General features: G+C 43.9%; 1 protein-coding gene across 6 annotated transcripts in view; it reads left to right on the top strand.

The window, feature by feature from the left end:
• Positions 1 to 25,368, top strand: part of sox6 (SRY-box transcription factor 6) — a 135,363-nt gene that overhangs the window by 49,637 nt on the left and 60,358 nt on the right. For all 6 annotated transcript variants that reach the window (XM_079736655.1, XM_079736657.1, XM_079736654.1 and 3 more), the window contains 2 exons: positions 1 to 89; positions 16,984 to 17,073. The exon at positions 1 to 89 is cut by the window's left edge and continues 122 nt beyond it. In XM_079736655.1, coding sequence (XP_079592781.1) covers positions 1 to 89; positions 16,984 to 17,073 — 179 coding nt within the window. The remainder of the gene's footprint in view (positions 90 to 16,983; positions 17,074 to 25,368) is intronic.

Raw genomic sequence — 25,368 nt, 5'->3', positions numbered from 1 at the left:
ACCTGAGCGCCGCAAAGGAAGCCTGGCGGACGTGGTGGACACGCTGAAGCAGAAGAAACTGGAGGAGATGACAAAGACAGAGCAGGACGGTAAGAGCACCCCACTGTTTGTCTGTGTGTGTGTGTGTGTGTGTGTGTGTGTGTGTGTGTGTGTGTGTATGTGTGTGTGTGTGTGTGTGTGTGTGTGTGTGTGTGTGTGTGTGTGTGTGTGTGTGTGCGTGTGTGTGTGTGAGAGATGTGCATTTGTCAGCTTGTTGAGGTCCTTTTTCCATTTTCGATTTTCTCTCCCTTGTTTCTTGTTTGCTTTCTTTCTTTTGCCCTTCTCTGTTCGCTCTTTTTTTTTCTCTTGTATGACTTGACTTGCATTTCTTGACACATACACACACGCACACACACACACAGATTCACACGCACTTAAACACACGCGCACACAAAGGGGACGACTGGAAAGAAGTGACGTGACGCTGTTTCCAGTTTGTACTGACTCTCTTCCAGTGTGACAAGGAGTGGGTGGCACAACACCTCAGCCTAAGTGTGGTCTGGCCTCCATGCCAAGGCAAACTCCCAGACTATAAAACACATCACGTCGACCCCGTGCCAGGAACATTACCTCTTTGTTTTCTTACACAGAACCCAGTTATCCAGGGCAATTATTCAAGTCTGTAGGACTAGCCCTCCTGGTGAATTTGACCTGTTTCAGATGCCCAATTACTTATTAATCTCCCAGTCTCTTCATTACACACACATACACCCATCCCCACCCATATACACAATCATACTGGCTTGCACGCAAGCACAGAAACATACACACACACAAATGCTGCCGATATCATATCTTTGTGTCGGATCTGCATAACACAATACAATGCAAAACAGAACAAAGGCAACCAATAGGGCAACCTCTCTGTCATAGAGTCGTTTAGTCTTTGACACACAATGGCACCCAATTTTCACCCGCAGCCCACACCCTAACACCCCACACACACACACACACACACACACACACTTATACGCAAAAACCGCCTGCAGTCTATCAAGAGTATGACAGAAAAACAAATATTTGAAAGAGCTACTGAAACAGACCCCCCTTCCTCCCCCCCGACTCCATTTTTAATTAGGCTGTAGTAATATACAGTAACTAGCCTACATCCAATCAAATGCTACATCCCCTCGGGAATGTATGTGTCTTATGCAGCGTCTTGGGAGCTCTTAGCATAAGCACTTTATCAAATGAATACATTAAAAGCTCTGTTAGACTAAAAATAATGTGTCTTTCTCGCAAGTGTTCGTGTGGTGGTCTTCATTAAGGAGTAGCATGGGGCTCACCCACACACTGATGGGGGAATACTGTTATGTTTAAGTGTGGTCTGATTTATACCAGACATCCATCAAGAAGGTTATTCAAATAGTTCGCTCTTTAAACATATTGATAGACGTTAAGCTTGTTCATTATTCACTTTGTACGCTGGAGGTTAAGTTCAACATGGATTACGATTATAGTTGAAAAGTGCGACTATCACATGTCGTCCGATTTTGGCTTTACGTTGACGATGTACTTGACACGGCTGAGCCGCTCCACCCTCACCTGAACTGGGTCCTTTGGTGTGCGTGTGCGTGATTCTGATTGGGGGGGGGGGTTAAACTCCAGCTCTTCGGCGCTCTCCACGGTGAGAGCTGCGTTATGCTAATGAGCCCAGCTGGTGAAGGCCGGTTTTTGCCATAATTTAAATGGTCAAGTGCCGCTTGTAATGCGGGGCCGTATGCTAGCGTCGGGCGCCGAGGCGGCTTTAGAGTGCCATACAGCTGTTTTAATCTCCTGTTAATAATAGAGGCTGGCTCTGTCTCATGCTCTCTGTACCCGCACTGCCAGGCAAATAAAGTCCCCCGTCGGAGGAAATTAGTTTGTGAGGAGGGAGCAAGGGGGTGGGGGAAGGGGACGAGAGGCACACAAAGTTCAACATGCATCCCCGAGATGGAGCTGCGTAAGGGGATGCTCGAGAGCACTCGGGGCGGCCTCAGCAGTGGATGATCAGCTTTCACTGATCATTTGGACTGAAACTCAGGGAGAAATGACAAGCGACACCTGCCAACCGCTTCCTCTTCTAGTGAGGCCATGTCGCGTTGTGGACGGTCTGCGCTTTGGTAAAGAGGGTCCCCGGTCGGAAGCAGGAAAAAGGTCAGGATTCATCTGTAAGGGAGTATCAAAAGAATGTGTGACGGGGGCCATTTGCTGCCCTAATGACATCGCTAATGTGAGACAAAGAGCAGATGAGCTAAATATACCCCTGATCTGAGCATGATATTAGGGGGACAACTGCTGTGTCTAATCCTGTTGTGTTCTCGGTGGCGAGCGGGGAGGCCCACAGACGCAGCGCACCAGCTGCTGCTGTTCTTCTGCAGGTTCCTTGCTCTGGTCATGATAGCTCCTTGTGCTGCTGGATTAGGGATAGATGGAATGACCTATTGGGATAGAGGACACTATATTGGGACAGAGGACACCTCACTTCCATTGGTGGATGGAATGGCCCACAATAGACTATTGGACGGTTCCACAATGTATTTTTTCAATAAACAAACCAAATAGCGGGAGAGTCGTTTCACTTGCTATTTGAGTTAGCAATATGAACTTATTATTACATCTTACACATTCATATTTTGTTTCTTATTTCTCCGTTTTATTTTATTAGTGTTATTGATGACATTAGCAGTCAGCCAGTGCACACTGTCTGGACAACAGTGGCCAAGCTCAGAACTGTAGATGCTCTGACTCTCCATCCCTCCATTACTTTGTCTTTAAACCCTTTCACCTATTAATCCCTCCATCCCTACTCTCCCTCTCTGCTCCTTAAAGTGCTTTAAGTGCTTGTGACTGTGCTAATGAATGAAAATGTCCTCCCAGCAGCCACCACTGCATTTAGCTGAATAGTCACCTTTGCTGTAAAAGCTCTAATAGGCCCAGTTGCCGGCAGGGCTAACGATTGTACCCCATGTTTATTTACTAGGTATTGTAAATGCATTATTTATGGATAAGTCTCCAGACAGCGTTTGTCAAGAGTTAAAAATGTCCATATAAAGTATTAGGGTAGAAAGAAGAACTGGCACTGTTATAAAAACCCAAGGTAACCTTGATAAGATGCTCATGCAATTAGAAGAGCTTTATAAATGCACTGAAGTATGAATCAATATTGTGCAAGCCGGCAGAGAAAGAGTTTTTGTGTTTAGTCTTATTTAGTGGTCGCATGACAAGGACAGCTAGTTGGGTTTTTATCTTTGTGTTTTTTTGGCTTTCAAGGACTCTATATTTAATTTTACTTTGATGACAGAGTTTCTTGTTGAGTCCTTGCCTGAACAACCGGCACCAAATGTTATTCTGATAGATTTCTATTAATTTACTATTGTGTGTTCTTTGTGTGTATTTCTGAATAACTGCCTTTTTTGTTCTTTGAATGTCAAGGCAGACGCAGAAGCGCTTTCTTGTAATAATTGAGAAACCGCCGCTATTTGGTATGTGGTATGACAGACAATGGATTATTAGCCAGCCATAGTGAAAAAACAGGATCATAAATTCAGCTTGTGAATTAATTCTACAACAATTCTAAATAAGTGACAATATTGCCCATGCGGGTGTGCACACAATCACATGTACACAATACTTGGGGATCCCCCCTACTGAGTGGGTATTAGCGTTCATGCGTTGCCAAATCTAGTCTCCCTGTATGGCCAGTGGTTCTGGCTGCCGGTCGGAGCCTATTATCCTCTTATCCAGGCTCTGACCCCACCTAGCCTGATTTACACAACAAATGTGTTAGCTGTGCTCAAGGACCAGGCTTACTGATCACACCTGACCATTTAATATCGTTTTCTACTCGTTTTCTGGCTCCATTTGTTTTAATCTGTATCCAGAGGCAGCATAAGTCTAAAGAATTATTGTAAAACTCAATCCTCTTCATGCCAATTAGTTCATTTTAAGTAATCAAAGCATACTGGCAAAGGCAAAGACGAGAGATCTCAAATCCCATTGTATTGGCCTGGCTTTTCCAATAATGGACTGGTGTCTCTTTGAGAAATTCAGCGCTTACATTACCTTGCGATGCAGAACCCCCGCCGCCTCGCGCTCCACAGACAAACACACACACACACACACAGCTCCATGAGCACACAGCTCCCATCAGCTCTCCGCCTCTATCTGCAGCGGTAATCCTCCTGGTCAACCGCTGTGTTATTACAGTGGAATGGCTCTGTGTGCGCCACGGTAACCAGCATTGTGTACGTAGCCCCGGGGCATTAGCCTCTATTACTGCAGGCCACATAATGAGATTCAGGGGATGGGTGAAGGCTCCGGAGGAGAATGGGATCAGCCGTAAAGCCTTTGGTCTGATTAACACTGATGAACTCTTGACTCTTGGGGGCGGGAGAACCGTCCCCTGTCGGTGTCACGGTACAACGTCTTGAGGTGTCATCACGGGTGTCCCCCGGGGAAAGTGATCTGCAGGTGCACCACGCGCACGAAACAGTGGCTTCCATTTATGTATCGATTTATATACCTATGCAGTATATAAATGCATGGTAGATAACGGTTGAATTCCTGTCCGTACATAGCTTACCTCATACGTGTACCTATAAGGTCATGTATATGTGTTACACAGCACGTATGACATCCCGCCCCCACCCACCCACTCACCCACCCATCCTCCGTTCCCTCTCATCCCAGCTGCCATGTCATCTGCTTCTGCTTCGTCCCAGCTCATTAATAGGAATCTTTGTTATAAAGATCTGAGCCCAAGATTCCGTGCCTCCATGCATATGCAACGAGGACTTGAGATTCGGCCCGCTTTACAAATGTGTCACTAGCAGGTTTTGAGGCTCCGCCGCGTTGATTCGAACGTGCTGCTCTGCCTGTCTTTGGAGAACCGCTGCGCTCCACCTGGACGACATCAGAGCCGTGCCCCAACCCCCCCACCGTCCCCCACTACCCCCCTTCCCCGCAGGGAGGCTCACCGCTGCCTCCGCCTCCCCCGCCCTGCCCCAGCCCGACCTCACCTTCACATCCTTCCAGATCGTAGGACACAGAGGAGTGTAGCATTGGGCTTCTTCAAATGATGTCCGTCAAACGCGAGTTCATGGGAACACATGTGTTTTAAAAAGACAAGGTTAGGCTTGTAACCGCAAGGATTTGGATTGTATCAGTTCAATTCTTCGGGGAAAGGTGAATCTTTTTGGATTTCCTTTTGTGTCGCTGACTCAGTGGAGGCTTTTATTCCTCTATTTATCTCTTTCTCTCTCTCCTTCTCCCTCTCTCTCTCTCCTTCTCACTCCCTTTTGTTTTTTGTTAAATCAATTAAATTTGGAATTTTGTGAAACGTTTATTTGCAACTATGCTTCATATTCTGAAAACAGTTCAACAAGTCTGTTGAATAAAACAACAATACAATAGGATCAAGGTTTAAGCCAACAGATGTATTGGTTGTAGAAAATAACAAGCTTTGTTTGAGGAGTCCTGCAAATTAAAACCCTTAAAACTGGCTGGATGGCGATTAGGTAGAAAATGGCTACTCGAGATAAAAGTACAATGGTAAACACAGTTGTCTATCACTTAAACGATCTGTTACGGTCTGCACTATAACACAAAGCTGCCTATCTCGATTTAAAGTGCTCAATTTGGTGTGTGTGTGTGTGTGTGTGTGTGTGTGTGTGTGTGTGTCTGCACGTGCGTGTGTGTGTTCTCCCTTGGCCTGTGGCATGGTGTGTGTCAGCCCAGTGGAGCAGTGCAGTGGTCTGTCACTTTTGTTTGAATAGGTAATGTAGATCTGTTCAGGCTGAAGAGACATGAGCTGGGTTCGCTTGTTAGAACACATGATCAAAAGCGTCTCTCTCTGCCCTCTGCCAATCACATCTCTGATGTTGCTTCTGTACACCGTGGGCACACAGCCAGTCTGACATGTGAACGTACACAAAGATAGGGACGTCAAGCCTTCTTTCCTCTCTTCATCTCTCTCTTCTCCTCCACCTCCTTCTCTTCACCTAGCACTCTGCCTTCTCTAACTTTGCCCTTTTTTCTCTGCTTTCCTTCGCCCCCATCCATCCCCCACTTTCACTGTCCCCCTTTCCAAGCCCTAACCTTTCCCCTCCTGTTATTATGGTCTGTCCTCCTCCCCCCATCTCCCCCCCAGCTCTCTCCTGTGGCCGAGCTGAAGCTCTTGCCAGGGAGAGATCCGAGGCCAGGGCTAAACGACGGGGCAGTGTCTGGGGGCACGAGAGCATGCAGTACATATTCTGCTGCTGAATTATGTATTTACTATCTGCCCCCCTCACATAATCGCAGCTACCCCAGCAAAGCCCGGAAGGAAATGCTAAAGAGTAGACACGTTTTTTTCCACTTTTGCACGACAGTGGACATGTAATGGTTTGTTGAGCACAAAAAAATGAAAAAAGAAGACAGGGATGATTTTTGCTCTCTCTGTCATTCGGATGACAACACAAGCAGCTGCCTCTTCAATGTGCCATTCTTAGAATTCAAGATCACCTACCCCGGCTCTCATATTCCCACTAGTCAACAGTAGCAACTGCCGAGAAGCATTCCAGGGGCCATCTTCCTGGGTTTCAGCTGTTGCGTGTGTCCCCCTCCACCCAAGCCACACAACACCCCCATTGTGCTCCTGGCTCACGTTGTGCACAGGAACCCCTTGATAGGAGGAAACGGGTGTCTTGAACAGACAAATCACAGCCAGCGCTGCACAGAGGCCTGCTTGTCTTATTGTAGCTGTGTGCACTTTCTCTCTTTTTCTCCTTTCTCTCTGTCCCTCTGTCTGTCTGTTGCTCTCACTCGTTTTTTCTACCTCACTCTCACTTTCCCGCTCACTCTCTCTCATTCTCTCTCCCTCTCTCTCTCTCTCTCTCTCTCTCTCTCTCTCTCCCTTGTCGAACACACACACATATATGCAAATACACATATATGCACAAACACACATACACACAACATGAGGGTATTTAGAGGTGTACATATAAATCATATTTTTTAGTAATTTAATACATGTTTGTATGCCGTAAAACCGAAATGTAACTGCTTTGTGTGTGTGTGTGTGTGGTTCGATCAGCAGCCGTCTGTATGGTCGCTGGCTGTTTGATGGGGTCCTTCTGTATTTGGAGGGGTTAAAGGGAGGTTGAAATGCTGACACACAAAAAGGCAGAAGCCATTAAAGGTACTAAATCTGTCATTGTGCTGTGGAGCCCAGAATCTAGAAATAGACTCCTATATGCAGATTAAGAGTGTTAACAGGGACGGATATGGACTGGTTTTATGTCATTAGAATTGCAGAGGTGGGTAGGCTCAGGTCCTAAAAAAATAATGTATATGAATATAAGATATATATTTGTGTGTGTGTGTGTGTGTGTGTCTGTGTGTGTGTGTGTGTGTGTGTGTGTGTGTGTGTGTGTTTATGTCTGTGTATGCACTCTTGCACGCACAGCTGCAAGCATGTATCTGTGTGTGTGTGTGTGTGTGTGTGTGTGTGTGTGTGTGTGTGTGTGTGTGTGTGTGTGTGTGTGTGTGTGTGTGTGTGTCGTTACACTGGTAGACTTGTAGTGTGGCTGCTCAGTATCACTGTCCCAGTTCTGGCTTTCAGCTCTCAGGCATTCTCTACACATAACTTGACAAAAGAGCTGGTGTCATCTGACCGAGGATCAAAATAGTGTCAGTGTAACTCACACCCTGGGCACAGACGGCCTCTGTGGCCTGCTAATGATTTCAATGCACATTGCAGGCTTGTTCTTTGAGAAAAGAGAAGTCAGCCCACCAGCTCTGACTCCAGAAAACATGACAATTGAGGCAGATCAAGCGTGTTAGCATATCCACATTGTTTCCCTGCTAAGTGTTAGCATCAATGTTTTACATCAGGCTGTGATGGTTTGACTCCGGAACAAAGAGACTGTTTAATGGACCGCGATGAAACAAATGTCTCCTCCCACGCATGCTTTTTTTTGTGTGCGTTTGCCTAGTTCAATAACATTATACGTGTGCCAAGAACTGAGATGAGGATGTCAGAGGAAACAGATAGAAACATGTTTTATTGCAGTGCTAAGCCTTAGTGCTGATGACTGTAATTATTCTACAAACGCCATCCCTCTCTGGGAGCACCGCGGTATAATGTTTAAGTCTGCGCAGGTCGAGTGGTTAATATGCTGTGACCCTGTCCTTCATTACATGCCATGAAGTTCCAATGATGGTTGAAGTTATGAGTTTGAATAATAGTATTAATTAATCAGTTTTTCTCCTCAAATAATTTGCACGTCATATTATTGTAATTAGCCGTTTGGGTCTTGAAGGTGCTGCCACCGCGTCTGCAGACCCTCTCCTCTCGCTGCTCATCCCCCATTGAGCTGAGTCTCACAAAAAGCAGGTTTCTCCATCACTGCACAGTGGGTCTCATGCTGCATGGCTCTGTGGGCCAGAGAAAAAGGAACGGGCTGGTTGAACAAAAATACGGCTTCTATTGTTGCCGCGGCATTGGGGGACAATGGCGTACTGAGAGGCCTCAATGTGGGCCAGTGTAGGGGACTTTCTCAGCGCCGGAATGTTTCACCTTTGAAAGATGGTGTGGTCGCCTCACTTTTATTTCTGCTAGACATCAACAGCCATTAAATCATTCAGCTTAAGACGATTATATTAGCTGTCGGAAAATAAACTAATGGTACTAAAATGTTTTCACTCCGAAATTAAACATGTAGGCTATTATTCCCACAATCATACTCCAAATATAATCTAGCAATTATTGTTATATATATAGTTTCTTATTCAAAATAGTTTCATATTATGTTCAATAAAACTTATTAAATATCACATATTATACTTTCCATTAGGGTTGCACAGGATTCATAATGAATAGTCTTATACCTATTCATTTAGTAAATCACAGCCTTGATCACAGTACTATGCCTGTTATACCCACACTCGTATTAATTTCAGATAGATGAATAAATGGGAATGTTTGCGGCATTGATTAGCTGGCATGTTTATATCTGACAGTAAGATTGCAGGTTACCAAACAAGTGAACCACTCCCCATGTGAGGTACCCAGTAATTACATTTTGTGGGAAATTATAATAATTTATTACAATGTGTCTGTGGGCCTGCATGATTACCAACATGGAAATGGGAATTATAAATAGAAATATTTCTTTTATAATGTTCATTTGAGCTATTCAAGTACGGAGCCACTTTTGAGATTCTAGAAATGTGTCCCTTTTCATGTAAGACAATTAATAGTACAAACACACACACACACACACACACACACACACACACACACACACACACACACACACACACACACACACACACACACACACAAACAAAGACACAAATATTTTAAGTATGATCTGCAGTATGATATATTAGCAAGTTGTAATACACTAATATATAGCCACTGTCCAGCTGCATATTCCTCTCCACATTTAATATTTATAATCTCCACAAATATTGCGTATTAGATGCAGTACTTCAGACCGAATTATAGCCTTAATCTTAAAAAAAAACAGGAAATGAGAGGCGCAAGAAGGAAAAAGTTAATTTAGCTACACAAGCATGTAATGGTGCTAGTTGTTAAAAGTGACCTTGTGGGGTGGAGAGGGGAGCTGCACAGCAGCCCCTTCCAGCTGCACACATGGCATCCACCGGGGGCACAATCACGCACAGTCCCAACACCTCAGGCTCGGACATATGTTGACTTTTATTTCATTCTTCTGACATTAATCCTATTCGCCAGCTGTTCTGCCAGCTGCCACTCTCCGGCTTAAGAGGAGATTGCAGTTTTGGGGGCTCTGAGTGCTGGTTTATCTTGGCTCTCATCTTCCTATCGCAAAGTTTTGATTGGATTTTTTTTTCTGCGTTTCCTCTATTTATTTTTAGGTTTCTTGAGTTGCAAATTTTCCGGCTGTGTACTTTTCCTTATCAACTTCTTGGCTTTTTTTCGGTCTCTTGTTATATAATTGTATGGGAGGTGGAAAGATGTAAATGTTGATTTTATCCAAGCTTCCTGGCTTCTGTCCTCAGGAAATCATTGCTAACAGGTCCGGTCTGTTCCTCTTTTGGCATTTAGACACCGATGAGCCCCAGGTAGTTTATGCTGCCTAGAATATATTAGCATTCCTTGACATGTAGCGAAGGCTCCCAACCTCGGGAAAAGCCTGGATAGTCAAAGCAGAAATTATTCCCTGTCTCTCATTCATTCTTAACTGAGTGTTCAAACCTTTTCACTCTTTAGTTATCTAGCAACATTTCCTCAGGATTAGCCTGGACATGGCCCCGGTTTGTACAGTTATGATTATTGACATATTGGGTCCAACATATTTCAAGTTTATGTGCATTGTCTAGAAGCATATCCAAGTGTTCTCAATGTCATTTCTGTTGAAGTACGGCCGAGTGGTCTGTGGCCAAGGGCCGCAATGAATTGATCATTGCTCAGTGCTCACTTTAATAATTCAAGCCTGATTGCCACAGAGTGCCGCAGTAAAATGGATTGGGAGAGGTCACATGGTGCTCAGCTCAGAAGGTGAAGCCTCTTGGGGATGGTTAATTCATATATGCTTGATAGACACGTGTCCTATTTAAAGAGGTCAGGGAGCCGCATGTGTATACGCCTCTCAGAATGGCCAGGTCACCATTATAGGATTTACACCTTCGTCGCTGCAGATAGAGGCAACGCAATGAATGGAAACCTACAGGCACAAAGAGCAATATTTCTAGACACGCATTCCCACAACCTTGAGCTCAGCAACAGTATTCTAGTTGCATTATTTTATTTCATTTTGATGCAGGACACAAGAGAGCTGATCCGATTAGCCCAAATGGAGCTAATCTTTCAAAAACTGTACAGTCTTTTACAAACACAAACACATTCTTTACAGAAGACCATTTTCACCTCTATCCTTGGAACGTTGCTCTTCCTTCATACAAGGTAGCAACTGACAGGAATGTGGTAGAAGAAAAGAGAAGGAAGAGAAATAAATGCAAAAGAAGAATGCAGTTGTGCAGAGGGAATTTGCTGTTTTTTTGTTTTGTTGCAACATTTGCGGAAACCATTTTGTGCAGGTTGGTCGCTATTTATAGCAGTAGTTTATATGGCCAAGTGCCTCTCAGAGGAGAGACTAACAGGTGACTAACAGATATGTTCACCAAGTGGAATAATAAGTAGTATTAGATGTCAATTAAATCAGGCCCATCCCACGGTGCAGGTGCTCCACAATACACCGGCATGTCTCAAGAAGCCGGACCTCTTAACCCATGCATGCCGACACTCACATTTACATATTTAAAAAGGTGGAATTATTTAACTGCAGTGAAAAAAAAACGGGAAATGATAGAGGTTATTAAAGCTGTTGACAAGGAGGGAAGGTAATTGCCCTGAAAATGAGCGACAACGTACTGTTGTGCTATGCATGTTATGTTGTTTTTTTTCCTCTCTTTCTCTCTATTTAGCATTTGCATTGTGCAACATCACCCGGGTGTGTAACCTATTGCGTTCAGATTGCTCCCTAGCAATCAGTGCCCTTTTTGTCCTCACTTCAATAACGTCATGATTATGAAGACTTCAGGAGTATTTGCCGCATCCAACAGCTGTTGTCTTAGGGACTACCGGCAAAATGACAAAACATGTTTTCACTCTGAATTCCACTTCCCTGCATGCTTCTTGTAATTATTGTGTTTTATTTGCTGTGATGATGGGGTCTTGTTTTTAGTGTCTCTGTGATTAAGATATTCAAAAGCTTCTTTAGAGTTTATCTTTTTCCCTTTTTCTCCTCAATCTCGACTTTTGATTTGTTAGTGTAGAGTTGGAAGTAGTGTTAAAAGGAAATGGGAGATTCTACCTAGGCTTCACAAAACCAAACTGCTATTTGTTTTGTTTGTTTCCTGACATGGAGGGAACAAAAACTCCTCAGTTTGTGTCACCTTGTGTAAGGTTTTTGTTATATTTTGTTTACAAAGCCAAATGTGTCTGATTATGCAGCAATGCCTTTTCATTCTTCATTCCCAAGAGGACTGATTTTAATTCAGCTCAAATTTAGTTTAATTCTTCATTTTTTAACCACCTAACCACAAAGATAATAAGTTACCTTTGTAATTTAAGGATCAAGCTTACTTGGAACCTCTCTTTGTGACTCAGCATCATTTGCCCGGTTGACTCAATTGATATGGTCTGTGAATTCTGAGAAGGAAATTATTTATATAGCAACTGTCATATGATCATTGATTCGGTAATTGCATGTTTCCCTGGAGGCTTTGACGATGGATGGTACAAGGCTGAAGTTAAAGGGGAGGTTTCTCGTCCGTTAGCCATGACTCCCATAAATTGCTCTCTGTCGCTCCATTGTCATTGGCTTTTCAACACAACATAGACTCAAAACACAAGTATCGTTTTTCGCAAGTTGAATGAACACCCACAATTTGGCAGCAGACAGTTGAAGCACTTCCCTAGCAAGTGTTTGCAGACAAATCAGTGTAACGGAACACCCTGTACGGAGCATTGTTAAACACAGCTTATGTTTTCAGACTTTCTTGCCATTGTGGTGGATACTCGTCTGGAAATTTACTGTAGAGGCTAAATGCATTCTTAGTGTGTTCAGGATACAACATGGATGTACATTCATAATGATTTCTCAAACTTCGATTAGAAAGTGTACCCAGTTCTTTAAGATTTTCCTTTAAAAAACAGAGGCCATTAATCTTCAGATTTACACATTTGATTGTGAGACTGTGTTTTACTCAGTAATTTGAGTTTATCCACAGCCTCCCTATGATTGCATGACTGAACCAACAGTAAACCTGTTAAGGGCCGCAGTAAAAACATAAATTAGCTCAGAACTTTTCCCTAGCTTAGCCTCACAAATACCGGCAGTTATTGCCTAGTGGCAATAAATCTGTTAAATTGTTACTTTTCACAATTTAAAAAACGTAACTATTTATTTTAAAAGAGAGAAAAATCAAGTGTAGACATATCCAAATATTATGTTTTGGAAAGAGGGATGGATATATATATATATATATATAATTTTGTCTTCCTGCTAGCACATTCTGGAGTTTGCCGGTGGCACTTTACTACGATGGCTAGCCTCTTAGTTTCACTGTTGTGGTTTGCACTAAACATGATATTCTGGCAGCAGAGACTGCCAGGTGCTGAAAGCAGTGTTTATTTCACACCAACTGAGAAACATTCCCCTTGTCGAGATTTATGAGAACCAATGCCTTTGTTTTTAATACAGCGGGAGAAGGCTAATCTTGCCGGTTCATCTTGATGAAGGTGTTTAACTCCTGCTAACCCACATCAATAATATCTGCACCAACAAGTTGTACAGCACCGATTACAGCTCAGATAGCAGATAAACATATTGTACTTGGCAATATCAAATCACTGTGTGACGGAAAGTGACGGCTCACTTTCATCACACGATGAAACAACTCCCAAGAAGCTTGGAAACACATTGAGGGCAGTTTTCTTCAGATGTACAGCACAGCACACTAGTCCCTAGAGAGAGGACGATAAGACACAGACAGGCTTATGTGGTCCAAAGACGATCCCCTTCCCATTGGGGAACACCTCTTGGACACATATTCCAGTAGTTTTGTCTGCTTTGTTACTGTCTGCGCTGTCTGCAGAGTGGATGGAGCCTGTGCCAGGCATGGGTCCATAGGAGCTGTTGGGATCTCTAGGGCCAGGAGAAGTTGGTCGAAGGCCAGTGGGGCCAACTGGGCCCTGTGACAAGCCGGGCTGTCTACTGGAGGGATGGTGGGAACATGTAAATAAGCGTCTGATAAGGGCTATTGTTTTCATTCCATTCTCATCCCATCTGAATGGTCTGCTCCCCAGTCAGAGAACATTTTTGTATCTCTAGAGAGAGGGGAGGGGGACACTGGGAGGGGATTTAAGATTTAAGAGCCCCCGAAGATAAATAAAAATAAACTCACTGGACTGGACTTTTTCCTCTTGTTTGAGCTAATCCTTGATGAATGTAATGTCCTACTTCAAGATTAAGAAAGCAACGAACTACAATTATTTTAGTTTTTTCCCTTGAAAATATAATGCTATTTCATATCAAGTGAGGCATAAAAAAGTGTATTTATTTGGAACATTCTTAATTTGACAGTATTAATGACTTTTAAGATTATCCAGTTTGTTCCAATGAAATACATAGTGTCTCCAGAGAAAACAACCAGGCATTTGAGCAACTGAAACAGCATTCCTCCACTTTATCTAGATTTTTCTGACAAAAGCTGTGGAAACCTGCCCTGAAACAAGCCAGACCCCAGCATCATTTTCTCAATGTGTTTTCCTTCAGGTCGTCTGCGTGGAAGTAACACTGAGGTTTTTCTATGAGTATTTCTTATTTTATTTGGATTTTATTAAAGAAGCCTCTATACTAGTTCTTTGCCAGGTTTGCCTGCTGTATGGTAACAGTGAAAAGGTGTGTGAGAGCTAGGTTATGGACTAATCCGGGTCATTACTCACCTCTCCCAGGTGGAGGTTCTGGGAGGACAGCAGTGCATTCCAGCTGTAGCCTCTCCTGTCGGACTAAGACTTGGCAGGTCGGCTCTGGACCAGTGTAGGGGAGGAAGTAGTGAGAAAACAGCAACACTCCTGGGAGGGAGGGGAAGGAGCGGAGGGAGGGAGGTGGAACGGGAGGGTGGTGGGGGTGGTGTTGGAGTAGAATGGAAGCTGGCACCACATTATCTACAACAGTTGGTGCATTCCTTAATGATCAAGTGCTGGAGAAGCATCTGTGAGGAAATTGTGGGTGTGCACGCACTTGTATGTGTGTGTGTATGCACACACGTATTTGTTTCTGCGTTTGTGTTTGAGGCAGAGAGACAACAGAGAGAGAGAGAGTGCGCGAGTGTATGTGTACATGTGTTCCCTGTTTGTTTAACTCCCCTTCACACCAATTTGACATACGCTGTTACTATTCCTTAATAGAAGAGGGTGTCATCCATTATTGTTGTTGAGTGTGTCTAAGTGTTTGCATTTCAGGGGAATTTGTTTCTCCGGAAGAGGAAGCCCTGTAAATTTCGGGTCAAGAGAGAAAATAATCTCAATGCTTTGTACCCCACCCCCCCACCCTCCCTGCCCCTAACCCCTGACTGAAGATCTGTGATGTCCGTGCCAGGAGGGGAGTTAGACAAACACATATTAGTACACACGCACACACATGCACACAAACATCACACACACACACACACACACACACACACACACACACACACACACACACACACACACACACACACACACACACACACACACACACACAGATGCACATAGACAGATACAAACACACACACACACAAACACAAACACACTTTTCTCTCTTCCCTTGGGGTCAAGGGGACAAACTGTGAGTTGGGAATTGGAAAGTCAATAAAGCAGAAGTAATGTTATAATGACCCTGAGCTGAAGATGTCCTGTTGGCCCCCACCACACAGACGGAAGTGGACAATCAAACAAGATGGTTGCTCTGCTTGAGCTCTCTGAAAGCCATGCTTAAACAGGGCCACAACAGCCGCCGACCTTCTATTAATCCCAGTTCCTCTGAAGTCAATGTGTTTGTCAGTGTTTGCTTTGTGCAAGTAGGGTCCAAGAGATTTTGCAGATGGATGAAAGGAACCAATGTCTGTGTACATTCGTAAACTGTGTAAAATCCTCTATGGGGTTTTTGATGTTGAGGATAAAAGCGGCAGCAGATAATGAAGACAGAGCCAAACCCATGCCCAGCGCTCCATGTGAGTTCTGTCCTCCATCTCCTTTTGTCCTAGTGTCTCCCACATCCTCTTGGGGAAGGTTGTGATCCTTATCTGAGTGCTCTATACATTCCCTTCAAAAACACATGATGGCTGCATCTACAAGGACAGAGAAGCCACTTCATTTGTATAATTTTCAATATCAAGGAATATGAAGTGTGATTAATGCATTTGTGTTGCAAGTTCTTGGTTCACAAATTAGCCCTTTACAGATGATTTGCCACAAAATCAATGTGCTTTTCAGTGTTCCAGGCCTACGCAGTAATCTGTTGGGCCTCAATACGTTTTGAATTTAATACTTTAAAGGAAACTCATGATGATGTCTTTCATGTTGTCTTTCCTAATACTATAGTGTTCACACACTAAGGATGTGTTCTCACACGGCCGTCTTGCTTCCGAATATCAGCACAATGTTCATCCTTGTGTTGGCTTGCATGACATCCATGTCGACCGAGACGCATGTGGATGTGTCATCCCGTACAGCGCAGAGCCGTGCATCCCCCCTGCCGCCTCATTGTGGTTCAAACGGGGGCCAGCTCGCTGTGGAGCTCTAGCGTCCACTAAAGGTGGTGGAGGGGCTGCTGCTGCTGCTGCTGGTAGTGATGTTTGATGGGAACAGGCTGACCCCCATGCAGGCCAGGCCCAGGGGGGGAACAGTGGGTCAGAGAGCCTTGCGTGTTCTTTATCAGCCGGCCCACCGACAGCACGATAGGTAACAGCCGTTCCTCTACTGATTCATTGGCGGCCGAATGAACGTTAATTGTTTTCATCATTGGCAGCTATGCGGATGCTCCCAAAGTGGAACCAGTCCCTCGCCGCTTCACCTCCCACACGCTGTCCGTCTCGGACTTTCAGTCCATCCCTGCAGTGTCTCCTCACTCCCCTACTGAACCTTTCTTCCATTCGTCAGGTCGAAGCCCCCAGCACTTAATGTTCCCGTGGCTGACAATAGGCGATTTTCTTTAGTATAACCGCAAGTTTGCTCATGCATGAAAGTAGCACTCTGTGAAAGGAAATGCGTTGAATGGCCATTATTACTGTGGAAATCCACCAATTGCAATAATGATAGTTGATCTGTGATCATCTCTGCATACAAAAGATACTTTAAATGAATGCAGTGATTTCGGTTAGACTGGTCTAGTTAAAATCTACAGTTTAGTGCAGAAGGTGCTTATGTCCTCGGGTCTGCTTGCCTTGCAGAGTCTTCATGCATGGAGAAGCTTCTGTCTAAAGACTGGAAAGAGAAGATGGAGAGGCTAAACACCAGCGAACTCCTGGCAGAAGTCAAAGGTAAGACTTGCTTATCGCTGCATCAATGCCACTAGGTACCCAGGTCGATAGACAAACATTATTCATAGATAATCAAAGGAATAGCTCTTTATTCCTTCGTCAGACGGATAGCTGGAGCAATTCTGACTAAGGCGGGTGATGCTATGGTGATCCGGTAATCATCCAGCCGGACTCGGTAGAAGTGTGCCTGGTTTTAGAGAGAGCGGGCCGGGTTGGGGGTGGGGGGAAGAGGGGGTTGAGGAGAGTAGACAGCGGCTAGCTCATCCCGACAGTCTCCTTCAGACTGCAGCATGCAGTGAAGAGGAATTTATCGACTGTGTGTGTGAACGCCCTCTGCGCCCGCGTATCAAGAGCCGCACGGCTCCGAACTCCCACCAAACTTTGTGTTTACGACAGGGTGGTGGTGGGGGGCGGGGAAGGTGGGCCTGGGCCAGGCTGGGCAGGGTTCGCCTCGGCTCCGACCTTAGCACTGACTGTTACTAAGAGCCTGTGTGTTTACACTGCGCCTAGCGCCGCACAACCAGCTGGTTGATAACACGGGGCTGTCCCTGGCTGCCGCCGCGGTGCGCTTCTACCTTCCTCCTCGCTGCTCCCCTTTCGGTCTCTGGTGGTTAGGTCTCTGTTTCAACCCGGTGGGGTTCGTTTACAAACGCCTGATGATGTGGGATGATTAAAGATCAAATAAGACAATTTTTTCCCCTTTTTATGGGGGGGTATGTTTAGTTTGGTTTGTTACAAGTATGCTTTTCTACTGGTATATAATGTCGACATTACTGGCGTATCCTCTCATATGCTGACACTTTTTATTATGGTCTCAAATAAAGTATTTTATTGCACACAGTTGACACACATGAATAATATTGGCATTTGGTTTTAATTAATGAATCATATTTTTGTCACGCGCAGGGCAAAGAAGAAAAAAGGAGCTTTAGAATGCCCTAATAAGTATAGTCATTGGCAATAACCTTAATGAACTGAGGGATAAATCATAGCTTGGTAAACCAGATTCATTGTACCTGCCTTAGTATATGCCACTGTAGATCAAAGTGCAGCGGATAAAATGGTCGAAATGATTTAGCCTTTTGAAAGCAGATCTATTAAATTACAGGGAATTTCTTCTGTTTGATGAATGGCAATGGTAAGGTTACTTGGTAGTGTGTAAACAGGTAGGCAGCCTGATAATACACACTATGGCCTCTGTCTGTTGATGTGCACAGAACTACAGTACAGTCCATACAACACTGTTACCAATATAAATGCTTCTCCTATCTCCGCGACAGTCTTGGCTTTTTTAATTAGCATGCTATTTCATATGACTGTAGACATTTCAAAGGGCGGCTTTGTGCTCCCCCTTACAAATGTCTCTGCACATTTGATGTTTGCCTGATGTAAATATGGGCAATTAAAAAGAAGCCCAGGGTTGGAGACACACAGGGTCCATCTAATTAAAACACAAACAAAGGTATCGCACAGAATACACCTTATGATTAGGATCAAAAGTAGTATGATGATTCAGAGGTTTCGATAATTGTTAGGTTCAAATAAGTACAAAGGCCAAACATGCTTCCAAACTTCTATTAATAAAGGAATTGTTGGATGTAGGCAGAGGAAAAGTACGTACAGGGAGGCTGACCTTGCATATTGTTTTCTTCATATTTGTTGGATCTACAACCAATTATGCTGTTTACCTGATTGTGAGCTGCCTTGTGGCATTGTTTGATCAAAACAGAAGTATAACTTATGTGACCTCAAACACACAAGACAATCACATTTAGTGTATTTTTTTTACATTAGGTCATTGTGGATATTTCTCACAATACATATGTTCCCACACATTGTTTTTGTCAACAACTTTTAGCACCTAATTGTTTTATTGCAAAGGCAAGTAGTGGAATGCGGCTGGTGCAGACTTTTCAGAGAGAGAGAGAGAGAGAGAGAGAGAGAGAGAGAGAGAGAGAATAAACACTTTTACTGTGCTTGTGCTCAAACTTGCTCAGAAATGCCTTTTCCGCTTGTGGTGAACATGCAAGCAAACAAAGCCATGGTATCTACAACATCAGAGATTTGCTTTAAAGCTGCGGTGGCCCAGTCAAGCGTTTACCTCTTGGAGATGACACATCCATAATGGAAGCTTATCGTCCAGTGAATTTCTCTTGTGACTTGAGCATTACATATATTTATATATATATGTACTTTTTTATTTTTTTTATATATATATTCATATAGCATTCTTGGTAGACGATATAAATGTGTTGTGCGCTCCCGAGTTGAGGCGAGTCCTTAAGTATGACAAAGAGAATGTCTTTTTAAGAGTTCAATTATTTTAAAGCTTTATCGGTCCTGTCTCTTACGCTGGTAGGGCTTAGCACCCACCAGCAGGCTGGAGGAGGGGCTGGCAAAAGGAGAATTAGTGGCGGATTTCTTTTCAGCAGCCGATTCCAGAGGCAACTGTTTGTTTTCATACCTGAGCTTAGCTGTCAATCAGGAGGAACGGTAAAAAGGGAGATAAAATCTCCCTAAACCAAACCACAGCACACAGGAGAGAGAGAGAGAGAGAGAGAGAGAGAGAGAGAGAGAGAGACTGGCTGGAAACACTCCAAACCGCAGGAGTAGGTGGATCGTCATAGATATATATATATATATATATATAAAGAGGGAGAGAGAGAAAGAGATTGAGAGAGAGAGAGAAAGAGAGAGAGAGAGAAAGAGAGAGAGAGAGAGAGAGAGAGAGAGAGAGAGACAGGAAATGGGATTTTATTTGAATGTCATTGTTTAAAAAATATTTTATGAGCCAATAAGAAAATAAGGCCCCACAAACTGCTCAGACAAAAATCACATTTAAAAACTCACAAACCCACACACATAATTGTCTAATTAAACACCTTTTTAATGTTTCTGTTGTCTTTGTAGATCTCTTCCGCTAGTAAAAATATAATGTAAAGTGTAGGAAAGAAAGGGCTGGCTGTGGCCTGTGCTACTGGAGCTGCATGAAATCCCAGTGTTTGAGTTTGCCTGCAGAGCGTCAGAGTTCCAGCTCCCCATGCGCAGAGCGGGAAAGCTCAAGCAGTTACTCAAACCAGGGGAAAATATGCAGTGGGTAAATTGGCACATGTACACCCATGCATTGGCACACACACTCGAACGTATGTGTGCGCGCATACACACAGACCCACACACACACACACACACACACATTCAGGCAAACACGCATGCAGACAAAGTCATAGACACACACACACTCACACACATTCAGGCACGCACGCATTCACGGACACCCACAGTGCACATTTGCAGGCACGCACACACATCCACAGGCAAACTCAAACACACACACACACACACACACACACACACACACACACACACACACACACACACACACACACACACACACACACACACACACAATTCACTCATTCCATTGGAATTTGTAAAAAAAAAGAGAAGCTTAGCATTGTACATTTGTGTTGAAATGGAAGCTGGAATTCTGAAGCACAGAAATTGCACTCTTCTAATCAATTTCCAAATGCTGTTTTAAATGACAGTGGCTGGGTGCACACAGGCAGCCCTGTGGCAGTCAGATAAGTGGAAGCTCTTTAGTAGGAGAGGGGCAGGCAGGGCAGGGTGGCCGCCCAGGGGGATTTGATGCAGGCCCTACCTGGTTCGCCTGTGCCCCTGCACACTCTCACACACACACAGGAGACTGCTGTGTGAACACACAGCCCATATTGTTCTGCCATCTGGGTTTGCTTTAAAACAGGATTATCCCATTTTAAAAACGCACCTTTATTATTCTTGGGGAACCCAATGCCGCTGGGGATATATGCTTCAATATCTATATATTTAGCACGGTATCACATCATTGTATACAATCTCTGGAGATCAACCTAAGATAAATGCATGATGATAATATATACCTGCCTATATAGGCACCTACATATCAGGTTTTATTTCAAGTAATCAAGAAATCAAAATTGTAAAGCATTGTGTATATTATATACATTGAACTTCTTAATAAATAACACACTTTAACAAATTAAACAGTGAGGATAGTTGGATAATGCGTATATATTTAAATGTTGAAGTTTCTGTGTGGGTTTTTTAAAGATATGTTTTTCTGTTTGATTAGGGGGTGGGACCTCACCGAGGCTTTCGCCTATACACTTACAAACGGCCATTCATCTTCACGCTATGTGCCCACAAACATAAATGCAAATTCAAATAAGGCACACACAAACATAAAAGCACGCGCACATACCCACACACACACAGAAACACTTTCAAAACAAGCCATACAAAACTCTATCTGTCCAGTATTTCCAGTCAAAAGTGGCTCAGTTTGCGTTTTCTCAACACCTTAGTCAACTGCTTGCCCTGTGCACTCAGGTGAAATATGAGCCATAGTAAATCATTATTCTTTGGGCCGCATTTGCCAGATGAATGTACAAGTAACACTGGGTGTTTTTCTCCTCTAATGAATTGAGGAATTTAGCTCATGGCAATGGTGGGATAAATGAAAAAAGAAACCGCTTTGTGAGACCCGCTTTGTGCATGTTTGTGTTTGTGTATGTGTGTTGGTGTGCTTAATTGTGTGTGTGTGTGTGTGTGTGTGTGTTTGTGTGTGTGTGTGTGTGTGTGTGTGTGTGTGTGTGTGTGTGTGTGTGTGTGTGTGTGTGTGTGTGTTTGTGTGTGTGTATCTTCATGCCACGCTTCACAAATTACATTTAAATTAGCCTTAGGTATCCAAAAACAGTTTTTGGACAGCTAAACTACACTGCTGTTCAGCTGTTGTTTTTTACTCTGCATAATCTAGAGTATTCACTCACCTCTACATTTGCCAACAACACACACTTGTTTCTCAATTGTGGGGTCCTCTCAACTGAAATATTCATCAGCGTTGCCGATGCAAAGCAAATCGTGTCCATCACAGGCATGTAAGTGTGATGGAGCATGGGGTGTACTGACAGTGTGAGGTTTAGTTTGTGTCATGGTGATTTCCTTCCACAGATTGATAGATACATTCCACAACCACATCTCTCCCCCTTTCTCCACTGCCCATAGTTGTTTTGTACCACTTGGCTTCTCCGGATCCCGAAATGGTCCCCTTGCCTTATATCCTGTTTCTCCATTTGGTGTTCAACCCCACAGAAACATTATAACACCTGTAAAAGAGTTGTGGAATTTGAGGATCTCTACTAGCAATAATTAATTATGGGATTGGATCAGCCAATTTATTCTTCATGCCTGTCTTTGCAGTGGATTCCCTATCAACACGAGGCCTGCCGAATCACAGGCCCAAGTAGTTCGGCTAACAGTTCGGTCAGAAAATTATGATCCCTTTTACTCGTAGCCAGTGTATGATTTCTATTATATAGGTTGATTTGGACAGTGAATGCCAGGCATACAGTAAGGACAGGATTTATATATCACCACAAATAAAAAGTTTCCCTTTATTTATCGTTTATAGTTTTTTCTTTGCTGGGCAATATGTTGAAATATATTTTGCCGTACTTCATGTATAGACAGTCAAGAGCCGATGCTTTCACATTAGCATAATTACACTGACATGTAATGCTTGCTCTATCATCAAAGTATTACCCTGAATCACTGTTCAGCCTGTGCCCCTGTGCAATTTCACTCCAAGTGTTTTTATTAACAGCCTCTCAACGTGTCTATTTGAATAAGTCTTCAAATATTTTCTGAAATACCACTTTAATGTAAGCACACATGCACACACACACACACACACACACACACACACACATGCTGTTTGTCTTCCCCTCATACACACATACATCGTGAAATGCCTACACATAATTAGGAAAGTATACTTGATCAAAAACTATGCAATCAAAAGTACCCTTTTGAATATCAAGCACTTGATAAGTTTAGATTTAAACAGAAATGGATGTGCAGTCCTTCAATGTTAAGTATCTCCTCAGTTCATGTCATAGGACATAAGGTTTTCCTTCTATTTTGCCACTGCATGACATGTGCTTGTGAGGCCTTGCTTATGCCTGTTAATGGTGGTTTATTGGCAAGATTAACAGCTTTTATATCATAGCAGGGGCAGCTAGCCAGGTAAAACAGCTGTTGCCCATATTGTCTGGCTTCTGGAAGATAGAGACACTTCAATGCCATATTATAATAGACACATATGGCCGTGGAATAATGGCAGGAAATAAAATCTATAAGGCATTTTTAAGCAAAGCCATGCCACAAAACAAGCCTCACCTGTCTTTCGATTGCTCCAAGTAAGCTGATGAATGGAACTGATTAGGCTATTCATAATGTGCTTCTTCTCTCACATAGGGTAATATAGCCTCAAAGATAAACTACTAAAGTTGTTTCAAGCTTTTTCTCAACGTCAATATCTGGGCTTTAGTCCAATGCAAAAAACACAGCCATACATCTATATAAACACCAAGGACATCATGGGTTAAAGCAAGCGATGTGAGGTGAAATAACCACAGAGATGTTGCACTCCATTCAGACGGGGTCACAGTGTCTTCTTTATCATATGGTGTGGTAAACATAAACACATCTCTTCAGACCTGTGAAAATACGCCCCCACCCACATGTGGGTGAGGAAGCGCAAGCAGGATATTCAGAGAGAGAGCAATATAGGGAGACAGAGGAGGAAAGCGAGAGACAGAGGGACAGAGAGAAAGGGAGGGAGAGAGAGAGGGAGAAAGAGGGAGAGAGAGAGAAGAGGACGAAAGAAAGATAGCGAGGGTGAGGGAGAGGGAGAGAAAGAGGGAGAGAGAGAGAGAGAGAGAGAGAGAGAGAGAGAGAGAGAGAGAGAGACAGAGAGAGAGAGAGAGAGAGCACGTAAGGCATTTTAACTATGTGTTGTCTGTGTCCGGATACAGACCGGAACAATCGTAGCATTTAGACGTCTTAATTTACTTAGAAGGGGGTTTGCAGTATATGGAAGCTCCCACAATAGCTGACTGATAGAGAGACAAAGAAATTCTAGTGTTCTGGTGCTAAAAAAAAAAAAAGAATCCTCTGCCCTGGTCATAATGGCTCAGCTGTCCTCACCCAAAAAAAAAAGGAAGAGAAAAGGGTGTCTTGTGATTCCCCCTGCGTTCCCCCTCCCCTACACCCTCCTTCTCTCTTTCTCTCTTCTTTTTTGTGCCTCAATCTTTTATCTGTGTTATTCACTCGGGACTCTTCAAAGAAACAAGCCTCCTTCTTTTTCCCGGTACTGGACTTGGAACCCAAATTAGAGACTGCTTGATTAGAGCAATGAGGAGCCGGCCAGCAGAAAGGGAGATGTGGGCATTGGACAGAACAAATCGCACCCCTACAAAGTGCCTTTTATCCACAGACCCCAAGGCTCGAATCCCCCCAGCCCTGCCGCTCCCCCATATCCCTCCCCTTCACCCCTCCCCGCTCCCCCCTCAAGCTTCCATGGGCTCTGGTTGTTTTCTCCTTATCATTTATTTAGTCACTGCTTTGGTTGATGTTTTCTGCCCTAGTTTGCGACAATTTGGAGGGGGGAAAAATATACGTATATAAAGGGGTGAAGAATTTCAAAAGGTGAACGTTGAATAGAAGTGAAAGAGGACAACAGCGCATAACAGCGGCGCTCCTGTACTTCTTCGCACCGTGTCCATCTGGCTGCTCTCCCAGCCGCCAACACGGCGGTGGGCCGGGGGGAGACGGGGGGAGGTACCTGCTAGTATGGTGGGCCTACCGGGCTTCATCATGAGTCTGCCGAGCCTCCTGTACCTCAACACCTCCTCCCCCCTCAAACCCAGAGGAAGATGTCACTAAGTGTTAAACCGACGAAGCCCGCTGGCGTTTTTTTATGTAGCACGCAGCCAACTTCTAGTCCGTCTGTCTGTCTGTCTGTCTGCCGTCAACAGCGGGATGCGTGGAGACACGTTAACAGGCCAACCCCTAACCCAGCGCTGTTAAGGGCCATGCAATATGCAGGGAACGGCCCCTCTTTGTCAAAGACACAGCCACTGCTCGCCTCTTCTTCACCGCACAATAAAAGTTTTATCGGCATTTAAAACTGATCCATAATTTAAAACAGGAAGAAAGAGATTTTTTTCTTTTTTTTTACTGTGGCATGCCAACAAAAAACACATGTCTATTATGGTCTGCTAAGGAAGTTCTGCACATCTCCATCTGTTGCTATACTGAACTTGTCTGCACACAGGCTTGCTTCAATGTTTCCATTGTTGCCACAGAGTTAAATATTTCTTTCACGTTTTTCGGAACTTATTTTTTGCGGCTGGTGAAGGAAGCAGGCGTGAACAATGAAAGAGGAGAATGTAAAGT

This window comes from Pollachius pollachius (genome assembly GCF_949987615.1).
Source record: "Pollachius pollachius genome assembly, chromosome: 5".
In the NCBI taxonomy this organism is placed as follows: domain Eukaryota; kingdom Metazoa; phylum Chordata; class Actinopteri; order Gadiformes; family Gadidae; genus Pollachius; species Pollachius pollachius.
This window is presented reverse-complemented; position numbering and strand designations above follow the sequence as displayed.